The 18,139-nt window shown below is 40.7% G+C and overlaps 1 protein-coding gene across 6 annotated transcripts in view; it reads left to right on the top strand.

Moving 5' to 3' along the window:
- The first annotated feature begins 4,149 nt into the window (after positions 1 to 4,149).
- ZFP14 (ZFP14 zinc finger protein) overlaps positions 4,150 to 18,139 on the top strand; it is a 30,085-nt gene continuing 16,095 nt past the window's right edge. For 2 of the 6 annotated variants that reach the window (XR_008662536.1, XM_055310686.1), the window contains exons 1-4: positions 4,150 to 4,179; positions 10,708 to 12,648; positions 14,059 to 14,185; positions 15,450 to 15,548. Coding sequence is in view for 5 of the 6 variants with exons in the window: in XM_055310686.1 (XP_055166661.1) it covers positions 12,619 to 12,648; positions 14,059 to 14,185; positions 15,450 to 15,548 (256 nt within the window). In the remaining variant the exon portion in view is untranslated. Of the gene's footprint in view, positions 4,180 to 4,929; positions 5,424 to 6,546; positions 6,626 to 10,707; positions 12,649 to 14,058; positions 14,186 to 15,449; positions 15,549 to 18,139 lie in introns of those variants that run through there. The other 4 variants (XM_055310687.1, XM_055310688.1, XM_055310690.1 and 1 more) reach the window with 4 other exon arrangements.

Here is an 18,139-nt window from a genome sequence, read left to right as displayed (position 1 = left end):
TGATTCAGCAATTCTGAAACTACTACTTCATATATTCTAGAATCAAGCAAAAAAAGTATATTGTGGGAGTAAGCTAATATAATGCGAGCAAACTTTATTACTGCTGGAGAAGGACGTTGCAATAGGGAGGGGAGGCTGTGATGCTGGGTTGGAATTGGAGCTATCACTATAAAGTCATATTTTTGACTTAAGTAACCTTTACACCCAATGTGGGGCTCAAACTCACCACCCCAAGATCAAGAGTGGGATCCTCTATCAGCTTAGCCAACCAGGCACCCCCATGATATTTTTAAGTAGATAAATATAGAAATACACATAGGTGTGTGTGTGTGAGTGTGTGTGTGTGTGTGTGTGTGTGTGTGTGTGTTTTCTAGCAAAGGACAAGGAAGAAATGGCATCCCAGTACCAATAAGAATATCTAGCACCCAGATCCAAGGAACACCAGTAGAGAAAATACAAGATGGGTTTGGAACATTTTGTGGGGGTGGAAAGTAGAGAAGTGCTCAAAAAGTGATTAAAATATGTCAAAAGGGGCAGCCCGGGTGGCTCGGAGGTTTAGCACCACCTTAACCCCGGGGTGTGATCCTGGAGATGCCGGATCGAGTCCCAGAGTCCCACGTCGGGCTCCCTGCGTGGAGCCTTCTTCCCCCTCTGCCTGTGTCTCTGCCTCTCTCTCTGTGTGTGTCTGTCATGAATAAATAAATAAAATCTTTAAGGGATCCCTGGGTGGCGCCGCGGTTTGGCGCCTGCCTTTGGCCCAGGGCGCGATCCTGGAGGCCCGGGATCGAGTCCCACGTCGGGCTCCCAGTGCATGGAGCCTGCTTCTCCCTCTGCCTGTGTCTCTGCCTCTCTCTCTCTCTGTGTGACTATCATAAAAAAAAAAAAATAAAAAAAATAAAATAAAATCTTTTAAAAAAAATAAAAAATAAAATAAAATATGCCAAAAGATCACAGGGGTCCTGGGATCAAGTCCTCTTTGTACTTCAGATTAAAAAAAAATAAAGGTATTTATGAAACAAGACTCATAACTAGAGATCCAGAATGAGAGGATTGACAGAATGTGGAGAGAACAAAAACTATGACCAAAACCACCAAAATTCAACAATAGAAAATCTTTTAATCAGTTGGAGAAAAACCATACATAAAATATTGGGGAACAAAAATATGAATAATGCTGACTTAATTAGAAACAATAGTAGCCAAAAGACAATAGAATAACATCTTTAAAGAACTAAAGAAAAGTAGTGGTGCCTGGGTGGCTTAGTTGGTTAAGTGTGCCTTGGGCTCAGGTGGAGATCTCAGGCTGCTGGAATCCAGCCCCATTCCAGTTCCCTGCTCAGAAGGGGAGTCTGCTTCCCCCTCTGCCCCTTCCTCTGCTCGAGCTCTCTCTTGCTCACTCAAAGAAAGAAAGAAAAATCTTTTTAAAAAAAGAACTAAAGAAAAGTATGTCAATTCAGAATTGTATCGCCAGAGAAAAATATGCTTTTAAAATGAAGATGAAATAAAGATAATTTCAAACGAAAATTTGGATTACAACTAGCAGAACTGCAGTTTAGAAAATGGTAAAGGTTGGGCTCCTGCGAGGCTCAGTTGGTTAAGCATCTGTCTGCCTTTGACTCAGGTCATGCCTGATCCCAGAGTTCTGGGATTGAGCCCCTGCCTCTCCCTCTCACTCTGCTTTTCCCCTGGCTTGCTCTCTCTCAATAAATAAAATCTTTGAAAGAAAATGGTAAAGGAAATTCTTCAGCTTGAAGATAATTGACTTTAGATGAAAATACAGTCCCAACAGGATGGAAGGAAAAACATCAGATATGGTCAACATATGGGTAAATATAAAATTTGTTTTCTTCTTTAAATTTTATTAATATACATACTGTTTAAAGTAAAATAATGCAACACTATATAGTGGGTTTATAATATATGTAGCTGAAATATGTATGACAATAGTATGACAAAATAAGTGTAAGTATTTCAGTGAAAACCCAAAGACTCATACTGGATAAAAAATTTGAAACCCAGATTACACGATATCTATCATAAACATATTTTAAATATAAAACCACAGGTAGATTCAAGGGGGAAAAATGGAAAAATATATCAGCCAATCAGTAAGCGTAAGAAAACTAGAGCAACTATACTAATACTAGATAAAATAGAGGTTAAGACAAGACATAGAGAAATGTTTCATAATAGAAGGGTCAATTCATTGGGATGACACACAATCATAAATGTGTATATACTAGATAATATAGCTTCAAAAATACATGAAGCAAAAACTAAACCAATTAAAGGGAGAAATAGACAAACCCAGAATTGTAGTTTTCATGTATCTCCTACTTCACATATATTCTCCTATTTGCAAAATTAGAATAAGATTGGCATTGACATTTTCTAATTATTTCTAAAGCTTTATATTCTTTTTTTTAAGTTTTATATTCTTGAGAGGAGAACAAATTCTTCCATCTATTAACCATGGTATCAAAATATTTGAGATGGGGAGGATGCTGCAGTGCTGGATAAGTCTTGGTGGGCTTATCCCATTCCTTTCCTGAATGAACGCAATACATGACAAATTCAATGATTACTCACTAAAGACTTCTGAAGATATTTTTTAAAAAGATTTTATTTATTCATTCATGAAAGACACACAGAGAGAAAGGCAGAGACGTAGGCAGAGGGAGAAGCAGGCTCCATGCAGGGAGCCCGATGTGGGTCTCGATCCTGGGACCCGGGGATCACGCCCTGAGCCAGGGGCAGGTGCTCAACCCCTGAGCCACCCAGGCGTCCCTTCTGAAGATATTTTTAAAAGATTTTATTTATTCATGAGACACACACACACAGAGGCAGAGACATAGGCAGAGGGAAAAGCAGGCTCCCCACGGGTAGCCTGATGCAGGACTCGAGCCCAGGACCCCAGTATCAAGACCTGAGCCACCCAGGTGCCCCTGAGGATACTCTTCCTAATGTTCACTTTTCAATCTTCATGAGGAAAAAAAAAAAACAGTGTAAGTATATGTACTTAACAGAACTTGAAAATACATGAAGCAAAACCTGATGGAACTAAAGGGAAAACAGCAATAGGCACACTTCTCTCATACCTCTAATTACTAGATTTTTAAAAATCGGTAAGGATAAAGGACACTTAAATGACAATTCATTAGTCCTCCCTGATCATCAGAGGACACATCTCAAGACCCTCAGAGGTTGCCTGGAAAGGTAGATAGTACTTAACCTTGTATATACTGTTTTTTTTTCTATACATACATACTATAATAAAGTTTAATTTATAAATTAGGCACAGTTAGATGTTAAGAGAAATAATAATGAAATATAACAATATACTGTACATTGCGAAAGTTTGCAATATAACAAGAGTTATGTGAATGTGTTCTCTTTCCCAAAATATCTTGTGCTGTACTTATCCTTCTTCTTGTGATGTGAGCTGATAAAATGCCTAATAATGTGAGGAAGGGAGGTGAATGATGTACACATTGTGACACAGCCTTAGGCTACTATTGACCATCTATCTCCCCAAAGGAGGAATGTCTGTTTGGGGATGGCAGGTGAGGGCTAGTAACTGAAACTGAGAAAAGAGAAATGGCCCATAGGGTGTGTGTGGCGGGCGACTTTTATCCATCACCGTAACCTAACACTAATTCATAGAACCATCTGTTCACAGCTGCAAGAAGGAGAAAAAAACTGAGAGGAGGAAGGGAAGGAGGGGGCTCGAGCAAGCACGAGCGACCTTTATTTGTCATCTGATCCCCGATCGGCTATGGTTTGAGGATTTTTTATTGAATACTTGACGTATATCCACAGTCTAAGTGGGCATGTATACTGAGCACCTGCTGTGCGCCTAGGACGTATATTATGTCCCTGCCGGTGTCAAGACTTCTTTCTTAGTCATAGCAGGGCTTCTTCAGCGACAAACACGAAGCCAACCTCCCAGAATGCGCTTCCTTCATTCCCGGGCAGCCTTGAAGCCCCTCTCCCGGTAGCCCAACCTCAAAACCCAAGAGCCCCCCAGCCGTCTCCCCCATCACCAGCTAGCACGTGCGCTTGCGCACTCCGCCCGGCAATTTTGGGCGGGGCCGGTCCCTCCCTACCGAAGACTACATTTCCCACAGGCCTCTGCTCCTAGTTTCCTTCCGGCTTTCTTGCTGGTGTCGGCTAGGAGAGGTGAGTTGGTCGCGTGCATTGAGGAAATGGGCGCGGGGGCGGCGCGGGGGCGGCGCGGGCCTATGTGTGAACCGGGTAGCACCGACTGTGGATTTTGTGACGCTGACTGGGCATTGGGTGCCCCGAGGCGTCCTTTCCCTTTCCGCTTCAGGGCTGCACCAGTTCCTCGGCCCAGAATGGCTCCGAGTTGTATGTATGAACCCCAGGGTGAAGGCCCCCAACAAAAAGACGCAGGCTTGAGACCTGCAGCTCTGCGAACCACAGCTTCATCAGGGCTCCCTTGTAAGGAAACTGCCGCGACGTGGGAGACAGATTCCAGACTTGGCCTTTGTACTCGGCCTTTCTCTGATTCTGGGAAGGCTGAGCTTTACCCCGGACTCCCTCTTAGTTGCCTCGGGGTATGTGCGTGGTGGACGGTGCGAGCAAGTGTGGTAGCGGGGGTGTGTTCTGAGTTAGCCAGGCCGGGCTGAGCTCCCAGAAAGGCTCAGCGCTTCAGGATTCCCGTCTCTTTCCCCCCAATCCTGCTGATCTTTAGGAAGGAGAGAGAATGGAGGAGATAACCACTCGTATGTCCATTTGTATTTTCTTCCGTGAAATTGTAACTTTTATTATTCTGGACCTGGAAGCATTTGCATCTCCTGGGAAAATGAAAATCAGTGCGGACTGAAAATAGAAAAATCAGCCCTTGCATTAATCACGCTGGGAGAGAAGAGAGAGATATATAGCCCGCTGCAAAATTAATAGTGTTTCATGCAGCAATTGTAAAATGCTGTAATAACTCCCTCTTTGAGAGGTAACAGCTGTTTTTACCAGTGATGCTCCAGACTCGCTTTGCCATTTTTTGTTTTCTTACTGGAGATACCCAATTGCTAAATGACCCTCCCTTCAAGATAACATTTAATCTCCAATTAATCCCTGCCTCTCCTAGTCTCAACTTGAAAACCGCAACCGTTCCAGAATTGTTCCTGCTTCCCATACATCTTCAGTCCTTCAGTTGGAACTCAGCCTTTCACAAAAGAGCTTTTCTTCTCCTCCTGCATTGCATTCCAACCCTTCCTGTGGAATTTCCTCCCTCTCTCGAGTCAATAAATCTGATTTTGTTGGCCTATTACAGGCTTGTTCAGGTGGTCTTTAGCTGGTTAGACTTTAACATGGGAAATACCCTATACATAGGCCTGGCACTTTGCTCTTCTTTCCCAGAGAATGATAGGGGTAATGGATGAAGTTACCTCCTGCCCTCTCAGGTGGGTATTCACATAAACATTTTGCAATCATTGAATTCCTTCTGTGAACTTTCTAATCATTTAGATGGCTTGCTAGGAAACCTCCTGAAGGGAGACCAACTGGGGAGCTTTATTTTAGGATTTGATTTGTTGAGAAGATTATAGTTTAGTTGGAATCATAAGCTAGGTGTCTTAAATCTTCACCACTGCCCTGAATTCAAAAGTAGGCAAAGGTAGGAGATAGTTTGATTGGTGACAGGGTTTTCTGCTTTTGAGGCTCTTAAGGAGTTGTAATGTGACAAGGTTTTTATTTTTTATTTTTAAATATTTTTATTTATTTATTCATAGAGGTGCAGAGAGAGAGAGAGGCAGAGACACAGGCAGAGGGAGAAGCAGGCTCCACGCAGAGAGCCCCACGTGGGACTCGATCCAGGGTCTCCAGGATCACGCCCTGGGCTGCAGGCGGCGCTAAACCGCTGCGCCACCAGGGCTGCCCTTTTTTTTTTTTTTTTAATATTTTTATTTATTTGTGACAAGGTTTTTATTTTTTTATTTTTTTAATTTTTATTATTTATTTATGATAGTCATACAGAGAGAGAGAGAGAGAGGCAGAGACACAGGCAGAGGGAGAAGCAGGCTCCATGCACCGGGAGCCTGATGTGGGATTCGATCCCGGGTCTCCAGGATCGGGCCCTGGGCCAAAGGCAGGCGCCAAACCGCTGCGCCACCCAGGGATCCCTGTGACAAGGTTTTTAAAGGAAAGGTCTATTAACAAGGAAGGGAATGGAAGATGTTAGTAGAAATTCGAGAAATTGTTTGAAATTTATGACAGCATGAGTTGTCAGGCCATATGTTTATGTGTTTGGTTTTTTAAAAGATTTTATTTATTTATTCATGAGAGACAGAGAGAGAGAGAGGCAGGCTCCATGCAGGGAGCCCGATGTGGGACTAGATCCCAGGACCCTGGGATCACGCCCTGAGCTGAAGGCAGATGCTCAACTGCTGAGCCATCCAGTCATCCTGATGTTTATGTGGTCTTATGAGAGGCGGTTTATGGAGCTAAATTACCAGTGTTCTAGTCCTAAAATGGCCACTTAGAGCTGGGCAAAATTGGGGTAATTTCTTTCATCTCTTTGTGTCACAGTTCCTTCATCTGTGAGAGGATAGTGTTAGAACCTACTGCAGAGGATTGCTATGAATAGATGAATCCATAAAGTCCTCAGGTAATGCTTGATACATAATTAGTGCTCAATAGATTTTCAACACTATTATGTTGTAATTCTATTTTTTTCTCATCACTTAGATCCAGTAATTTGAGGATTTTCCCACATTTGCTTCATTCATCCATGAACCCCCTTTTGTAAATTGTTAATCAGGAGGAATTGCTTATCAATGTGAAGTTTGAAATTTTTTCGCTAGCATTATGAGAGCAAGGCTGAGAAGCTCAAATATTTTGTGGAAGAAGAAAAGAGCAGAAGAGAATTTTCTTTAATAATTACAGGGAAGAGAGGCGCCTGGGTGGCTCAGTGGTTGAGCATCTGCCTTTGGCTCAGGTGGTGATCCTGGGGTCCTGGGATCTAGTCCACATCGGGCTCCCCATAGGGAGCCTGCTTCTCCCGCTGCCTAATATCTCTGTCTCTCTGTGTCTCACATGAATAAATAAATAAAATCTTTTAAAAAATAATAATTATGGGGAAAAGTGTATGTAGTATTCTTCATCTTCAGTGATACAGCTGGCTTTCATTTAATGTTTGTTACTTTAAGTGCTTTATTATATATGATGTCTTATTTAATCCTTATAACAACCTTTTGAGATAGAATCTATAATTATCACCATTTTTTTATGGGAGGTGACTAAGGCTGAAAAGTTAAGTAACATACCCAAGATCAGAACTGAGATTTGTATCCTGGAAGTGTCATACCAAAGGCTGTTTTAGTAATTAGTTATAACAGTATACCAAGTCTCATCATTATGGGTACTTAAAAAAAAATGCTTCCTGCCTTATTCAGTAACCTATTAGGATAGAAAAGATATTAATGTGATGAGAGCAAGCACTACCAACTTGTGTCCAGATTATACTGAAGCTATGGGGTCTGGAGGTAATGAATTTCATAGGTCAGACTTACATCTCACAAGTTTTTTGTGTGGGTGTGGTTTTTAAATTTTATTTTAATTCCAGTATCATTAATAATGCCTCACAGTTTTTATTTTAATGATGTTTTATGTGAAGTCAGATTAGTAGAACAGGGAGATCTAATAGGCCTTGGAGACTTCATAGGCATCTTAGCCCAAAGGATTGGCTCAGAAATAAAATAAATTTATTTCTCAGGAAGACGTGAAAGGAAGCAGCCAAGAGACTGCTGTCATTACTTAAAGGACATCAGTCAGGCTTTTTTTTTTTTTTTTTTTTAAAGACTATTTATTCTTGAGAGAGAGAGAGAGAGAGAGGTAGAGACATAAGCAGAGGGAGAAGTAGGTCCCCTGCAGGGAGCCTGATTGTTGGGGGGGGGGACGATGACACTTACCAGGACCACGGGATCACATCCTGAACCAAAGGCAGACGCTCAACTGCTGAGCCACCCAGGCATCCCCAGTCAGGCATTTTTTATGATTCGTTTCTAGATAGTACTCCAGTATACATGGGCAAAGTCAACAATAGACTTGGCTCATGAATTAGAAGGTAAAGTAAATAAAAAAAGTCACTCAGGAAAAACAACAGCTGTTCTTAGAGTATCTTGGGCTTTTTTTTCTCAGTTCAACAGAAGGCTAAAAGAAAAACCTTGAAATGGGGAAATTTTTGCCTTATTTGGAATATTTGTATTTGTGAGGTTCACACTGTGTTTAATATGGTGGTGAGTGTTGCTGGCTGTTCCTGTAGACATTTGAAGTAGTCCTCCTAGCATACATGTGATTTATTTTTTCTGTCACAAGAATTTATTGCCACACATGTTGGAATTTATTTTTTTTTTAGGATTTTTTTTTTTTTAAGATTTTATTTATTCATAGAGACACACACAGAGAGAGAGGCAGAGACACAGGCAGAGGGAGAAGCAGGCTCCATGCACTGGGAGCCCGATGTAGGACTCGATCCAGGGTCTCCAGGATCACACCCTGGGCTGCAGGCGGCGCTAAACCACTGAGCCACAGGGGCTGCCCAAGATTTTATTTATTTATTCATGACAGACACAGAGAGAGAGGAGAGAGAGAGACAGGCAGAGGGAGAAGCATGCTCCATGCAGGGAACCTGACGTGGGACTTGATCCCGGGTCTCCAGGATCACACCCTGAGCTGAAGGCGGCGCTAAACCACTGGGCCACCGGGGCTGCCCTTTATTTAGTTATTTATTTGTATTTTTATTTATTTAATTAATTGATTTTTTAAAGTAGGCTCCACACCTTGTATGGAGCCCAGCTAGGGGGTCAGTCTCATGATCATGAGATCAAGACCTGAGCTGAGATCAAGAGTCCAACGCTTAACCCACTGAGCACCTATGGGATTTTTTGTTTTAAACACAGTGGCTAAAAAAATAAAAAATAAAAAAAAAATAAACACAGTGGCTTCATCCATTTCATCAAAATTAGGGCAGCATCATCACTTTTTAATATTTGCCTGGTTTTTAGTGGTATAGATGCACTACTATTTAATCATTTCCCCAATTAGATTCTTTTCAGCTTTTGTTCATTGTAAACCATGCCTGTCAGTGTACCTCTGCAGATAGCTTTATATACATGTGCAAATAGTTCCTTTAGTCTCAGAAGTGAAGTTCTGGGAACTAGCTCACAAGGTCTTTAGGGTTATCACGTTTAAATGCTTCTTCACATAGTTCTAAATTTGGACCAACAGGGTGTCCATTTCCTTATGACTTTGCTACTCTGTGACATCAGTCTTTCAGACCTCACAGTTCCATCACTGTAAAAGTGAAAATTTTCTCTTTTCTTTAAAGATTTTTACTTATTTAATCATGAGAGACCCACAGAGAGAGACAGGCACAGGCACAGGCACAGGCAGAAGGAGAAGCAGGCTCCATGCAGGGAGCCTGATGTGGGACTCGATCCTGGACCTCCAGGATCATGCCCTGGGCTGAAGGCGGCGCTAAACCGCTGAGCCACCCAGACTGCCCAAAAGTGAAATTTTTTGGTGTGCCTTGCACACATCTCCATAATTAGTAGTGAGGTTTAGTGTCTTGTGAAAGATTTTTTTTATTTTGTAGTGAATTGTCCTTGCTCTGATTCCTCTCAGGGATGTAGAAATTTAGTCTTTATTATTTATTTATTTATTTATTTATTTGTTTGTTTATTTATTTATTGAAATCTAGTCTTTAGAAGCAAAAACCAAAGTTGCAAGATGACCTTTTAGTTAGAGAAATGTGGACTAAGAACAGAACGTTGCCACCTAATAACTGAATCTGGGCAAATGATTTCACCCCTGAGCATTGATTTCCTGGTGTATTGAGAGATGAGAAGAAATGCATAGCAGGGCAGCCCCGGTGGTTTAGCGCCGCTGTCAGCCTGGGGTATGATCCTGGAGACGCGGGATCAAGTTCCGCCTCGGGCTCCCTGCATGGAGCCTGCTTCTCCTGCCTGTGTCTCTGACTCTCTCTCTGTCTCTGTGTTTGTCATGAATAAATAAAATCTTTAAAAAAAAATAAAAGTAATGCATAGGAGAGCAGTGCTGAGAGGGTCATCGGGGGATGTCTATGAAATGCCCACCATGTAGCAATTCTCCATGATCGTTTGTTGTTGACTGACTGTGATGATCATGAATCTCCTTGTCCCCATTTGGAAACTGAAAGAGAGGGAGGAGGTGCAAAATATGTCCTAGGATGAGAGGTCCTGATTGGGAAACAGAGTAGTGAGTTGTTTGGGCTGGGGAAAGGCCAGTGGCAGCAGCTGCTAGGCTTAATCTGTGTTGTTTGCAGGCTTCGTATTTAAGAGGTTCAGGCAGGATCCTAGGGGCTCAAGAGGCTGTATATGGTGTTATGGCCCTTTCTTAGCCCTGCAAGATGGTACTAGAGGGAGGAGGAGTCCAGTGTCAGGACCAGATCTATACTGCCAGACGGGGAGTCCTCCTGCTAAGTATTCAGGCTTCTATACCAAATCCATCAGTGTTCAGCTGGATTCCTTAGGGCTTGGATTTCTTTACACTTCTTGTACTCTCTCCTAGTTTTTGTGAGTATGGAATCAGGGTGGGTATAGTTGTGGAGAATAGTTAGGAAGTAGGGATAGAAAAGAAAAAAGCTCATTAACATAAGTCTTTTGGAGATCTCTGGGTTACATTTGGTTTCATGGCCTCTTTTTCTTCCAGATCTGGCTTATCTGGATTCTGCAGTTCTCCAACAGAGAAATCTTGAAAAGGACTAACCAATTCTTGCATTTTGAAACCATGGCCTATGTAAGTTGATGTTCTTTTCTCCTTTTTGAAATATTATTGATCTCTATGTCATTTGTACATACATACCCATTCCTTATCCTGACACTTCTTATTTAACACAACTCTACCCAAGAATTTTCTTTAGTTCCTCTCATTCCAATGAGGGTTGGGAACAAAGAGCCCAGTGAGTGTCCTTCCTACATGCCTTCTCTCTTTTCCACTAATGTGGATCTTCTCCTGGCTACAGAATCTTCTGACAAGAGCCATGAGGAAACAAAAGTGAAATGCCTTGAGAAAAATGCAGGCACTCTCTGCAGAAAGTCCCCTTGTTAACAGTTTCCAATATAACAGCTTTTGATTTTAATACTTAAGCTTCAGAGAAAGTATATCTCTGAATACAATGATTTTTAGTCTGGCTTTATGTAGGAAAAGTTTGTGTCCCTAATACACAATTTGACATCTTTTCAAAGTTTTTGAACTTTTTATTGACATGTAACATACATAGAGAAAAGTACACAAGTCTTAAGTGTGTAGCTGAATGAATTTTCATACACTGAGCACATTTGTGCTAGCAGCACTCAGGTCAAGAAAGAGAATATTGGTGGTACCTCAGATGTCCCCATTTCAGTCACTCCCTGCCCACCAGGCCCAGATATAATCCCTGTGTCCTGACTTCTAACACCATAAATAAATTTTGCCTATTTTTAGAACTTTAAATAAGTGAAATTGTATAGTTCAGTATAACTTTTTTTAACAAAAAATAATGTGCAGGAGACTCTTGTTATATTTCAAATATAATTGGTAGACTATCAGGACCATCCTCGGATGTTTTGAGACGCACGCAAATATCATTAAGAGGATGTGTGTTTCTGGTGCTGCCGGTGAGAATGGAGGTGTCAGAGCGTCATACAGAATGTGAGCTATCCTGCCATTATGTTTTGGTTAGAAATGCATTTTCATAGTGTATTTATTTAACATGTAGCTCTTGGGTAGTATAAAATGAGTTTCTAATAAGTTGGGGAAGTATTGAAGAAATTGTGGGGAAAGACACAAAGCAAGTGAGAAAAGTGAATTCAGACCATGAAAATGCTAAAGCTAAAGGTACATGTGGAGCAACCCATGTATACTATAATTCTATCCTGGAGGGAGATGTGAGGCTGCTTGGAGGTTTGGAATTGACGTATAGTACAGTGTAGTTGCAATAAATACCTGTTTAATAATGTACTATTAGAATGTCTGGTATTCAGGAATGAGTTATTGATATTAAGGGGAGATCTTTGTTTTAAAAACTTTCCTTGAAGATCTCTGGTTTAATGAAGGAGGGAACTTGGTCCTATTTGACTGCCTAGAGGGAAAACTCCAGACTTCTTCACAGACTTGAGTTTTCCAAGGACATAAAATGAGATTTAGTGTTGGCTGGTGTCAGTCTCTGTTATGCGTTGAGATCTTACAGTATGTACGTAAGGCTTTTAGGATTGGGTGGATCAAGTAGGGATATAATTGGTGCCTTATATTCTAAGTCTTAAAATTTCATATGGTGACTTGATATCTTTATCATGGCTCCAAAGGCCTAATCATGAGTTCCCCTGTTCTTGCCAGATATGGTCCCTATCCAGCAGAAAAGACTCCTACCTGGCTAGCCTTCCTATCAGGCAGAACCCCTTCTGGTCCTCACCCTATCAGAAGGTTTCACCTCCCTGCCAGCCCACAGAATTATTCAAACAAACCGGTCACATCCTCCTGTGGGGATCAGGGACACCTTACCCTCTTTTTACTACAAAGCCTGCCTCCCACAGACCCTGCTTGTTCACTCCATTCCTGAGTGCAACCCCTGTGTGGCCCTGCATGACGTGTGGTGTTCTCCTCCCCTGGGCTGTGAGTATACATGTCTAATAAATGCTGTCAGTCTCATCTGTCCAGTGTCAGGTATTGAGCCACCTCATACTATACAGGGCAAGGAATCTCTCCCTCACCAGTGGGGAGGTAATTAGGTAATCAGAACAGAACTACAAATAGATCAAGAATCATCTCCAGCAAACCCTGAGAGAGAAACCCTGAGAGAAGAATACCGGGAGCAAAGTCCATTGTGTAATTTTACAGGATGTGCTGGTTTATAACAAGGTTTCTCAACTTTGGGAGTATTAATATTTTGAGTCAGAGAATCTTTCATTGTGGGGGCTGTCGTCTGCATTGTGGAACATCAGACAGTATCCCTGGCCTTTTACCAGTGAGGTGCCTATAACACTCATATCCCCTCCCTCCTGTTGTGATAACCAAAATTGTCTCTAGACATGGCCAGATATCTTCTGGGGAGTAAAATCACTCCTGATTGAAAACCACTTGTCCAAAGTGACATCATCATGGTTCAGCATCCTCAAGTCAGGGTTGAGGAAGGGTGTTCAGTTAGGGATGATGGATGATAAAGACTAAGAAGGTCATCCAGATGCATAAGTAATAGATAATGTAGGCTGTAAGAATCAAGGAAGATTTTTGAAATTGTAATGAATTAAAATATCTAAATAGGAAAAGAAAAAGATTGAATATGATATATTCAAAATGTGGACTACCATGTACAGTTTTTTTAAAGTTTATTAAAGAAGTGGTCCTTATAGGGAAAATGTTTATAAGAAAAATCTGACTTTGGGATCCCTGGGTGGTGCAGCGGTTTGGCGCCTGCCTTTGGCCCAGGGCGCGATCCTGGAGACCCGGGATCGAATCCCACGTCGGGCTCCCGGTGCATGGAGCCTGTTTCTCCCTCTGCCTATGTCTCTGCCTCTCTCTCTCTCTGTGTGTGACTATCATAAATAAATAAAAATTAAAAAAAAAAAAAAAGAAAAATCTGACTTTATGATGAACTTGAGTCTCTTTTCTTAGAAAAGATATTACAGTACTTTTGGGAGAAGTTTTTGTCAATATTTTTTCACGATCATTAAAGGGAAAAGGAAGTGGAAGACATTTCCCATGAATTTACTGTGGAGACACATAGCTTGTAAAAGGCTTGTGTGTACAGTTTCAATTAATTGAGCCCTTTTTTTGGTTATTTTATTAATTTCCAGATTTTGGGGGGTAAAAAATTAATCTTATCTGCAGCCATAGGGCTGTTCAAGACATGTAGAACTCTGCTTCAGTGATACTAATTTTCTTACTGTCCCCTTCTCATAAGCCGTATCACATTGCTTGTTATGTCGCCCCTTCTCTGCATTGCAGTCCTCAATCTCCTCCCTTTTCATTTAAGAAATATTGCATTTATTTTCACAGGTAATAACATGAGTTTTATTTTTTCAGGGTTCAGTGACATTCAGGGATGTGGCCATAGATTTCTCACAGGAAGAATGGGAATTCCTGGACTCAGCTCAGAGGGACTTATATAGGGATGTAATGTGGGAGAATTATAGCAATTTCATCTCACTAGGTAAGGCTATTTATTTCAAATTATGTTGACTTTATTGTCAATTTCAGGACTATGTTTTGAAAAAATAGATAAATTTTTTTCTTTGTGTTCCAAAGGAATGGCTTTAGCTTTGTTGGGTTGGAAATAGGCTCCTACATTTAATACTTCATCACTTTCATTCTGCTGTGTCCTTCAGATTTTTTTCAGGCTCTGTGATTTACTTGTTTCATTGGTATCCAAGGGCTGGGCTTGAATTTGGGTTGATGACAACAGAAGCATTGTCCAAGAAATCAGATTTTACATTATATTTAAGCCCAGAATTGATGCAAATACTTAACACTCCTTTCTAATCCAGCAAGGAGAGTACCTAGCCACAGGGGTTTTGAGTCTCTAAAAATCAAGGGAGCCTAGAGAACTTACACTGTATAAAATGGATCCACAAAGTTCATTTAAAACTCAAGTAAACACATTCTGTTTCCTATAACATATTCATTTCTACCTGCTTTGTGGTTGAAATTTAAAATCTAAGAACTTTGAGATGCCTGGGTGGCTCAGTAGTTGAGCACCTACCTTCAGCCCAGGGTGTGATCCTGGGGTCCTAGGATCGAGTCCCACATTGGGCTCCCTGCATGGAGCCTGCTTCTCTCTCTGACTGTATCTCTGCCTCTCTCTCTCGGTGTCTTTCATGAATAAATACATAAAATCTTAAAAAAAAAAATCTAAGAACTTTGAATTTATCATTGAATGAATAATCCTAGAAAGGATCAGATGTCATCTCAGGAAGACTCTCCTGTCAGTAAGTTGATAATAATAAAAATAACTAATACACACACAGGTATATGTACCTATAATTGCATGTATTTGTACTTACTATTGTGAGCATTGTCCGTTATTAATTAATTCTCACAACTCTATAAGTAATATACTGTGATTATCGTCCTTTCAGATGAGAAAACTTAGGCATAAGAGGTTAATAATTTACTGAGGTAACACAGCAAGAAAGGCAGGATTTTAAACTCAGTCTGGATTCAGATTTTATATTCTCAACCACTACACAAGATCACCTCTCAACAGAGTTTATATGAGTTTAAATTATAATAAGGCCTGTTATTATCGTTTCCTTGTGCTCCCGAAGGTACCTTAACATGAGTGCTCTTCAGCTGCCTTTCATTTCTTCACTCTTAGGCTTTGTAAAGTGCCGTTTTGATCTATAGTTAATTATGAATTTAACCAAATTTGTACCTGACTTTTGGACTTATAATTTCACATCACATTATCTTTTAAGCAGAACCTTCCATTTCTAAACCAGATGTGATTACCTTATTGGATGAAGGGAAGGAGCCCTGGATGGTTGTGAGGGAAGAGACCAAAAGACACTACTCTGGTGAGTGAGGGCTGAATAGGATGGGGAATTAATTACTGCAGGTAAGAGCCAAGCCTGTTAACCTTGAGATATTGGAAATCTCTCTTCCAAAGCCCATGGCCTGTGGAGGGAAGCAAATTAAAATCTTTTAAACCTGGACTCCAGAGGAACTTCCTGTTGACCTCAATTACAAGTCTCTGTTTTTCATTTTTATTTTTATTTTTATTTTTATTTTTTTAAAAGATTTATTTATTTATTCATTCAGAGAGAGAGACAGGCAGAGACACAGGCAGAGGGAGAAGCAGGCTCCGTGCAGGGAGCCTGACGTGGGACTCGATCCTTGGTCTCCAGGATCACACCCTGGACTGCAGGCGGCGCCAAACCGCTGCGCCACCGGGGCTGCCCTTGTTTTTCATTTTTAATATTTTTTCTACTACTTCATTTTTTTTTTAATTTTTTATTTATTTGTGATAGTCACAGAGAGAGAGAGAGAGGCAGAGGGAGAAACAGGCTCCATGCACTGGGAGCCCGACGCGGGATTTGATCCCGGGTCTCCAGGATTGCGCCCTGGGCCAAAGGCAGACGCTAAACTGCTGTGCCACCCAGGGATCCCTTATTTTTTCTACTACTTCAAAGAGAGGAGCTGTTCTCAGTAGGAGGAACAAAGATGACAGTAAACATAAGAGCTGAAATCAACAAGATAGTAAAAGTATAGAAAATTAATAAAGCCAAAGGTTGATTTCTTGATAAGATCAACAAAGTTGGTAAACACCTAACTTGACTCATCAAGAAAAAAAAAAAAAAGGACGACAACAATTGTTAATGCTAGGAATGAAATAGTAACTGGGTTATCACTTCACGTCCTATATAGCCATTAAAAGAATAATAATACCATGAGTAATTTTATGCCAATAAATAAGACATCTTAAATGAAATGGAACAACTTAAAAAACACAATTACCAGAGCTGACACAAGATAAAAAGAGAAAATCTGAGTAACCTTATATCTGTCAAAATAATTGAATTCATTCAGAAATCTTTCCACAAAGAAAACCCACCAGACTCAAATGGCTTCACTGGCGATTTCTATTAAATATTCAAGAAAGAAATAGCAGCAGTGTTACACAAATTCCTTCATAAAAGGAAAGAATACCTCCCATAAATAAATAATTAAAAAAATAGGTAGAATAAATAAATAAAATATTTTAAAAAATAAAAATAAATTGTGTTTTTATATACTAGGAGTGAAAAAAATAAGAAATTTAAAATCAGTTAAGTCAATTAAGTCAGTTAAGTCAATTAAGAAAATTAAAAGCAAATTAAGTCAATTTATAATAGTGGCAGAAACCAAAAATACTAAGGAGTAAATTTGATAAAACATGCAAGACCTGTACACTAAAAACCATGGTAAAGACCTAAATAAATAGAAAGAAACTGTTTTGGGGATGGGAAGACTCCGTCTTCTTAAAATATCAATTTTATAAATCTTAAGCTGATTCCAAAATTTATGAAAAACTGATGGACTTAGCATTTCTAAGGTAATCTTGGAAAAGGAAGAGTATATTACAGGACTTCGACTATATGACTTCAAGATACTTCAAGATTATAAAACTACAGTAATCAAGGGGCACCTGGGTGGCTCTCTCAGTTGAGTATCCAAATCTTGGTTTCAGCTAAGGTCATGATCTCAGAGTCTTGAGATTGTGTCCTGCATCAGGGTCCAGCCTCAGTGGGGAGTCTGCGTGAGATTCTCTCTCCCTGTGTCTCCCTCCCCCCACCTTTCTCTTTCTCAAAAAAATAAAACTACTGTAATCAAGACTTTGAATATTGGATAAAGGTCAACCAACAGAACAGAACCGAGACCTTAGAGGTAGAACTCATACACACTTAAAAGATCATTTAGTTTTTAAATTTTTTAAATAGATTTTTTATTTTTTTTAAGTCTTTATTTATTTATTAATAGAGACACAGAGAGAGAGAGAGAGAGAAGCAGAGACACAGGCAGAGAGAGAAGCAGGCACCATGCAAAGAGCCTGACATGGGACTCGATCCCAGGTCTCCAGGATCACGCCCTGGGCTGCAGGCAGCGCTAAACCGCTGCGCCACCAGGGCTGCCCTAAATATATTTTTTAAAGATTTTATTTATTTATTCATCAGAGACACAGAGAGAGAGGCAGAGACGTAGGCAGAGAGAGAAGCAGACTCCATGCAGGAGCCCGATGTGGGACTTGATCCCGGTTGCAGGATCACGACCTGAGCTAAAAGCAGGCTCAACTGCTGAGCCACCCAGGTGCCCCGAAGATCACATTTTTAAAAAGATTTTACTTCTTTAAACATGAAAGACAGAGAGAGAGAGAGAGAGAGGCAGAGGCATAGGCAGTGGGAGAAGCAGGCTCCATGCAAGAAGCCTAATGTGGGACTCGATCCCAGGACTCCAGGACCACGCCCTGAGCTAAAGGAAACTGCTTAACTGCTGAGCCACCCAGGCATCCAGGATCATTTATTTTTGATAAAGGCACCAAAACATTCCAGTGGAGGGGAAGGAAAGTTTTTTTAACAAATGAATTTTGGAATAGCTGGAGAAAAAATCTTCACCCCTACCTCATCCCAAA

This window comes from Nyctereutes procyonoides, unplaced genomic scaffold, assembly GCF_905146905.1.
Source record: "Nyctereutes procyonoides isolate TBG_1078 unplaced genomic scaffold, NYPRO_anot_genome, whole genome shotgun sequence".
NCBI classification, from domain to species: Eukaryota; Metazoa; Chordata; class Mammalia; order Carnivora; family Canidae; genus Nyctereutes; species Nyctereutes procyonoides.
The sequence above is the reverse complement of the archived record's forward strand: the minus strand, read 5'-3'. Positions and strand labels throughout refer to the sequence as shown.